We start from the raw sequence: 7,523 nt of genomic DNA, 5'->3' as shown, positions 1-7,523 counted from the left end.
GCAGCGGCAATGCTTATATAATTCGCTCCACGATTACCGCATACACGCAAACGCACCGTGCATATAAATGTATATATAGACCAGGGCTAACAATGAGGCTTTAAATGGCTTTATATTTTAGTTTCCACTTCACCATTTGACTATAAACCTGTATGGACTCGACAGGTGACTGAACTGCACATGACCGGACCCTTGTACCGACTCCGTTCATTGCTTAGTCGCATAATGAGCCAGTGTGGCGTGCTTTGCTCATGTAGGGCTTCATAAATATTGAACATTTGGAGGGCACACGATTAAATCACTCACAATACACCTGATCTCATCAGTTCTTACAAGCTCAGCAGGTCTTTTGAGCCACGATCCAGTGCCTTGGATGGGCGACCGCCACGCATAACCGGTGTTATAGTCTGCAGGGTTTTATGTTTTGGGCAGCGGAGGGCAGAGAAGTAAAATAAATTTCGTGTGTTGCGCTAGATGTGCTCCTCTGCTCCCCCTCCTTCGCCAAACCCTCCGCTGACCAGCGATGGTGAAGTATGGACAACTGAACTGCTTTTCTGCGTGTTCAGTTCTGTTGTCCTAACCCCCGCAACTCCGAGCAGCACGGTCGGCTACGCGCGGTGCGAAAGAAGTTCAACATTGTACCTACGTGCATTGTCACGGCGCGTATGGTGTGGGGAGCCTCTCATCCAGCGGTGGATTGACAACTGAGCCGTAGATGTAACATATGTAGTTGAGTGGTTCATGATCAGCCGTCGCAAAGGCGATGGCTGGCGATGTCGGTCATAGTGAAGTGCTCTGTGGCGTTCGTGCGCTGCGCAAGCCGCTGTCCGCTAAGTCGCGCCACGGTCGACGCTTCGTCAGTTGTAGATGAGGCCCTCGATGATGCTGAAGCTGGAGGAGCAGCGGTGGCGGCCGGTCACCGGCGGAGAGCGGACGCACGCGAGGCTCGGCAGGCAGGGACACACGTAGTGCCGGCGTCGGCCCCAGTACGGCACCTGCGACGCTCACGGAAAGCGACGTCGCAAAGTTGCAGCAGCAACATCGTCATGTCACCTGACTTTGCGGAGGAAAGGCAGGCAACAGACATTTCCCGTGGTGTGTGCGGGCCTCCCGTTGCGTGGCACATGCTCCCGTGTTTCCAGCCCCGGGGGTGTGTCGTCGTGAGAATTCACCAAATGTCGAAGCGTCTGACTTTTGGTATTTTACTTCGTCGTTGTTGTTGTCCTTACACCCCCCCCCCCCGGGCCGCCCGAAACTCAGGTCAGCACCGATGGCTGTGTGCGGTGCGAAAGAAGTTCAACGATCTCCCAGATTGATTGGTAAAGTGAACTTGAGTTTATTTGCCATTATATTAATGGTAGACTTTTTTGGGATTGGATCGCGTAAATATGAAACGTGACAGTTAGTCACTACTTCAGTACATCGGTATGATGGAGAGTAAACATATAAGAATTGCAATTTGAGTACGACGTTTCGCTGGCGATTACAACCAGCTTCATCAGGCGGTCTGCCAGAGTTTTTGTTCACGTGACAAACCTTACTAATTGGCTGTGTCGGATGGTGGTGGGTTGACGACACATTTATATTTCCGCGATCTAACCCAAAAACACGTATGAATAATATTGGTCTCGAAAGGGTGTTAAATTGATCGTATCTGTTTGCAGTACTTTCAGGGGCAAGGGATACTTGACGTTCTTAAAATGAAATCAAGATTAAAAAAACTCTCATCATCGCATCCCACGTGAAATTATCAAAAGGCGTTCGCGTGGAAAAGGCTTCCAGGTGTTCGCGAACACCTAACCCCTTTTACGAGGCTATAGGGTTGTTGACAGGGAAACATTTTTTGTTATATATATGAGACAAATTGGCCTGAGCTGGAAAGAGCTGTGTTAAGCAATATTGTTTATATGAATGCTCTAATTAACGCTATAATCTAAATAAAAAATCGGGAAGCCGCGTTAGCAGTGCTGTAAAAAGAAAATAAATTAAAAAAAACCACCCTCATCATTAACCCTGCCTTACATGCGGAGTTTTTCCCCTGTTACAAGGCGGTGTTTAATGACGAAAGCGGTGAGAATTTAGCAATTTGTGCTTATGATGTATTTCATATGTTAACTTCATCGCATGAATATGTGATTTAGAAAAATTGTAGTTGAAATATGACAGGGGTAATTGGCCGAGAAAAGTATAATGGACTATGCAGTAAATAGAAATAATAATGGCCTTTATTTTACCCAGGAAAGAGTCATTGAGTCTTAACTCTTTTCAAGAGGGTCCTGCTTAATGATGCAATTATATCCAGGTTGATGTCAATATGTTCAGGAGCTGAGCAGTGCAAGTAAATATAATACGACACCACAACAGATAGTTTATTTACAGCCGAAAATATGATCATGCCTGGTGTGGCATATGATATCATCAAGCCGCATATACATTTAGACCACAAATAGTAACAAAAAGTGTTCCCATTTTGACAGCAGCAATAATGTTCGATACATGAATCCCCTTGCATTGCAGACCTCAAAGCACTGTTCAGGACAGAAGCAGGCACTCGGCATAAAAAATAACTCGTGAAACGAAAAACTATGACACGGACAACAAAAATAATAACCCATTTTGCCGAATTCGCGAAAATTTTAAATACGTTTGAAGACCAGCTTTAAACAAAAATGTCTTGCAAGACATCTCGGAGGAGGTAGAGTTCCAGAGTTTGGGGGCTACACGGGGGGAAAAGTAATGAGGCGACTCCGCTGGTTTCACCCTTGTTTAGGAATCATCAGTGCAAGTATATCCATCACTGCCGACTGCTGTGACATGCTCTGGATGATGGGAGGACCGAGGCAATGGTCTGGAAACCACCACCTGTGTGCACGATTACCCTGACGCTCTCCTGTCTGATGAATGCCTCGTCACTTACAGAAAGTGTTAGAATTGCTTTTCAATACTGAGCTGTGCATGCGGGCAGTCCCGCTGCATTGGGGGGCCAGAGGGGGCCAAACCCCTCACCCCGTCCCCCCCTCCATTCCTTTCTGAAGGCTTAGGCCCCCCTATACATTTGTATATTTGTCGAAGAAATGTGGCAGTAATGATAAAAAATATAATACTTTCTTTTTATTTCGCGTCATTCATGCTAATTGCATCCCATAACGCGAATTGCACCACATGAAGGTCGTAATAATGACAGTGATTTTATGGTGATGATAATTATAATGGCAATCTGGGCGTGGGGTAGCCGGTTAGGGCACCCACTTCCTCGTGTTCCATGCCGGCCTTAATAGGTGCTCGCTAACAGCACTTGCCCCAAAAAGTCTATAAAAATGCTATTTGGGAGATCTTTGTGTACGACAGTGATGATGATGATGAGCTTTCGTATGGCTGATGTAAGATGCAGAACAACAACGACAATTTCACACCCAGGTGGCCAAGCCAGACAACCGCGTCAGGAGCAGTGGAGTGCATCGCTGTTGATGTCTCCTTCGTATTTGCGGATCGGGCATTGCGTCCTTATACGTTGTACGGTCTGTTCCGGATGACCACAAGTCGCACACTTAATTTGGCATGTTGTGCATCAGGGTATCCGCATCTGCCACGGTTTGCGCAGTAGATTCGGTGGTCTTTCACAAGGTGTGATGGCAGTGGGGAGGGTCGGAACAAAATGCAAATGAGTGCGAATACGTGACGGAGCTAGCGAGAGCAGGGATGGGTGGGTGGCCACGGTGGTGGGGGAGGTTGAGTATCGTCACCTTGTGGCTGTACGGGTGGCACAGGTCCTGCCTGCCCCCCAGCGGCGTGCACGTGCGAAGTCCCCGCAGCCACAGGCTGGCTGCACAGCACGTCCCAGCGGGACACTGCGAGTCTCTCTCGCACGCCTGCACCACACAGCACGCGCGCGACAGGCACGCAGCGCGTAGCATAAGGGGACATACATTTAAGTCCGTACACCCCCCCCCCTCCCCGAATCCTATAGAACGGCCGATATTTAATCCATGCGTACGTACATTGTCAGGAGACCCCCCATACGTTGCAAGCGGACGCATTTGGGTTAACACCCCACTCCCCCCTCCATGCGTACGGACTAAATGGATGGCCCATAAACCACCAATCCCGCCAGCCAGCTCAGCCAGCCCCACAGCAAAGACAAAGATCACCCACCGTATAGCCGTAACAGACTGTTGGGGCAAGTGCCATTAGCGAGTAGCACCTAAAATGTACAGTATACTAAAGTATATATTTTTTATCTTACCAAGTAAGGCCCACTGGGTTATATAGCTCTTTTTCAGAATAAAATGAAAGCTCAACGAAGTGGCTTATCGTGTGGATGTTATCGCAGCCAAATACTCGAAATGCATGTTTCTAAATGTGGAGGAAAAACCCGGAGGACCCGGAGAAAAATCCACGGGGGCACGGGGAGAGAGCCACGTCGACTCCAAATATACCACCGGTGTCAGGGTCGGGATAGAACCCACAACCTCCTGTAATTCAACCAAAGGCAAATATTCCCCCGCCCGGCTCGTGTAGCCTTAACAGACTGTTAGGGAAAGTGCTGTTAGCGAGTAGCACCTATGAAGGGTCCGTCATGGCACACGAGGGGGTGGGTGGCCAGCACCACGCCCGGCCGTTTTCGTCTCCCAAGTGGCGATGTTTTTACACACGGCACAAGGTACTCATTTGAGGCTGAGTCGACCTGCACACACCCAGCAGATAGTACACCCAGCACACAACAGACCCGGTAGTCAATCCACCCACAGCACCAATGATTTCTCACACAATACACAACGATCCATCACAGCGCCTCCAGTGTATATATATCTGTACCCAGCACACCCAGTATCCAGCATTGAACACACCTGACACCCAGTTTACCCGCACACCCAGCAGCCAACGCAAAGCACACCCAGCGTCCTGCCCCAACAGGAAACATAGCACACCCAGCGCCCTGCACCTAGCATACCCAGCTGCCACCACAGAGTAACACTGAGCAGATGACATACTCACCAACATCTAACAAGGCACACTCGGCACACTCAGCAGCTGATAACATAACATACCCAGCAGCCAATGTTCAATGCGTAACGCACCCAATACACTGACACCAGATAGCAGCCAGTGCAACCATCACTGTCAGCAGGCAACACACTGCACACCGAGCACCCAGAAATTGTAGACCCAGTACACCTGCACAGCCAGCTGGTGACATATAGGACACGCAATTCCCAGCACATGGCAATTCTCAGAAAAGCCAACACGTAATATACTCAACATAATTTGTACACAGTACTCGTTACATCCAGCAACAGTAGACGCGACACCCGGTTATCTCTGACACGTGGCACACCCAGCCGCCAAAACATAGAGTGCACTCAGCAGCCTAAGACACACCGAGAAGCCCACTAGTGTATCCAGAAGCTAAGGTGCTCAGAGAGAAAAGACTCGTTTATTAATTACCAGGTGAGACCCATTGAAACTTGGGAGACTTGGTTAGAAATGCCACTAATATAAAGCAGGCAGTGCAACACAGCTGTTGCAAAACATTTACATTTCAACAATAAACCCTTAACATTGTACGTGATATAATGCAAAATTTGTAATGGTAATTATATTTTCACAAATCGGCAATCTAAACAAGAGGACTAATTTCGAATGCAATTATAAAAACAAATAGACGTTTAGATTTTCCAAACGATGAATCGAGGTTAATGCAGGAATATAATTGTGAGGGAGTAGTTATCGGATGGAAGAAGAGAGGCGATATTGTTCCGTGGTTGTGAAGTGCTGTGCATGATGCAGCATTCTCTAAACCTAAGCTGAACTCTCAACACGCAACATTGTAAATTGTGAAGTGCGCATAAGGTCGCGACCGCTTGAATTAGATATAGACCAAATAATAATAAACATAATGTTCCAGCGTTTTTGTGAATCCACTGCTGGACGAAGAAGGCCTGTCGGCTCCGTGTCGCTTCATAGAGGGGTTGTTTGACCATTACTTTCGCAAGGCTGCTCAGCGGTGGTGGACTGGGGAACGGGTGGCGCACTGCGCCATGAACCTAGGGACCCGAGTTTGGTTACTGGCCCACGGCTAACATTGGCGAGTGATATCTGAACGCAGATAAGTTTGACGATAATTTCTCAGCAAACACTTCCAGAATGAACTATGACCACTGCGGGTCCCTCTGTATTGATAGTGACAAAGGAACTAGCTTCAGTCTAAAGGTTACAGTGATTAAAATAGTGTCTCTCTTTTAAAAATACCGGACTATTTAAATCTACGACTTGTGGGTACGGTAAGTCCTCGATTAACGCGTGTTCACACGGCGTGTTTTCGCTATAACGCGGTCCTTCCATTCGGGAACATTTTCGCACAACGCAAAACGCGGCCGTTACAAGGAGGAACGCGCCCGTTGGAAAGCACCCCGTTATAACGCGGAACGCGTACCGCTATAACGTGGCTCCTGAGCGCTGGACAACGAACTACTTGTATTTAAGTGCGCGTCTGAGCGGAGCGCTACAGCACGTGGAATGACACTGTAACGCGGCGGCGGCGTGCTTTACAAGGAATGTATTTACGATGGCTCACTGTATTTATAAAGTAAATGACATCACCATAATGCGGTTACACGCACCATGGTGGAAGCAGCAAATCCGGTGGCCGGTAGATAAAGAGAACCAAGTTGTTTGTGGTAGAAAAAAAAACTATCCTTTGGTTCTAAATTATTTAGACGTTGTTGTAAGAGAGTGCAAAGGTTCAAGTGAGAATCAATGCAGCAGCTGCATATTTAAAGGGTTTGATATTTCAGACGGTGGAGTTACATGCACGCACATCGAAGTGAATACTCAATGCAAACAAAGTCATAGATCTACCACATATCCTTTAAGAGACAGTTGGGGCAAGTGCTGTTAGCGAGCACCTATGAAGGCCGGTATAGCACACGATGGCCATCATCACTCCCGGTGGCCTGATGCGGTTCAGGTACGCATTTAAGACTGAGTCGATCTAGGAGAGACCCAGGGCAAGTTCAGACATTCGTCACCGCTCCCCATTTCCTGCATGCAACAAGCACGTGTCATTATCATGAAGAGCAAGAGTAAGAAACTTACCCCAGTGATGACAGCACCGTCAGTCATAAAGCAGAGGGTGCATAACAGGGACACAAATATGAGCGTAACTTTCATCGTTGCAAAACAACCGCTTGATCCTTGACAAGGAAAATTGTGTCTTAATATATAACAGTACACGTACAGTCGATATATACTGTATATTTGTACCCTGGTAATTTACTGATGCACGCACGCACGCACACTCTCACTCTCTCTCCCCAAGACACCGGACACACAATTTTTACCTCCTTCCAAAAACTCACCTCTTATATTTTATCATCATCATCATCACCACCACGGCGCAATGCAATGAGCAAATGAGTGGATGCCTTCCCACGCCGCTTTCATCTCTAGTCTCCAATAGGGATGACAGCCGCCGTGTGTATGAATAATGCATCACCACTGCTCGCTCTACACGGGCTACTTGC

The 7,523-nt window shown here is 47.8% G+C and overlaps 1 protein-coding gene across 1 annotated transcript; it reads right to left on the bottom strand.

Annotated features, from left to right (window-relative positions):
* LOC116942405 (toxin MIT1) lies at nucleotides 1–7,523 on the bottom strand. The gene is made up of 3 exons (XM_032954293.2): nucleotides 7,096–7,523; nucleotides 3,744–3,869; nucleotides 1–995 (listed from the first exon to the last, which is right to left on the bottom strand). Exons 1-3 carry the CDS (start codon nucleotides 7,168–7,170, stop codon nucleotides 858–860), a joined length of 339 nt encoding a protein of 112 aa, XP_032810184.1. The 5' UTR covers nucleotides 7,171–7,523; the 3' UTR covers nucleotides 1–857.

Source organism: Petromyzon marinus, chromosome 14 (genome assembly GCF_048934315.1).
Source record: "Petromyzon marinus isolate PM22_M1 ecotype Great Lakes invasive population chromosome 14, UKy_Petmar_22M1.pri1.0, whole genome shotgun sequence".
NCBI lineage: Eukaryota > Metazoa > Chordata > Hyperoartia > Petromyzontiformes > Petromyzontidae > Petromyzon > Petromyzon marinus.
The sequence above is the reverse complement of the archived record's forward strand: the minus strand, read 5'-3'. Positions and strand labels throughout refer to the sequence as shown.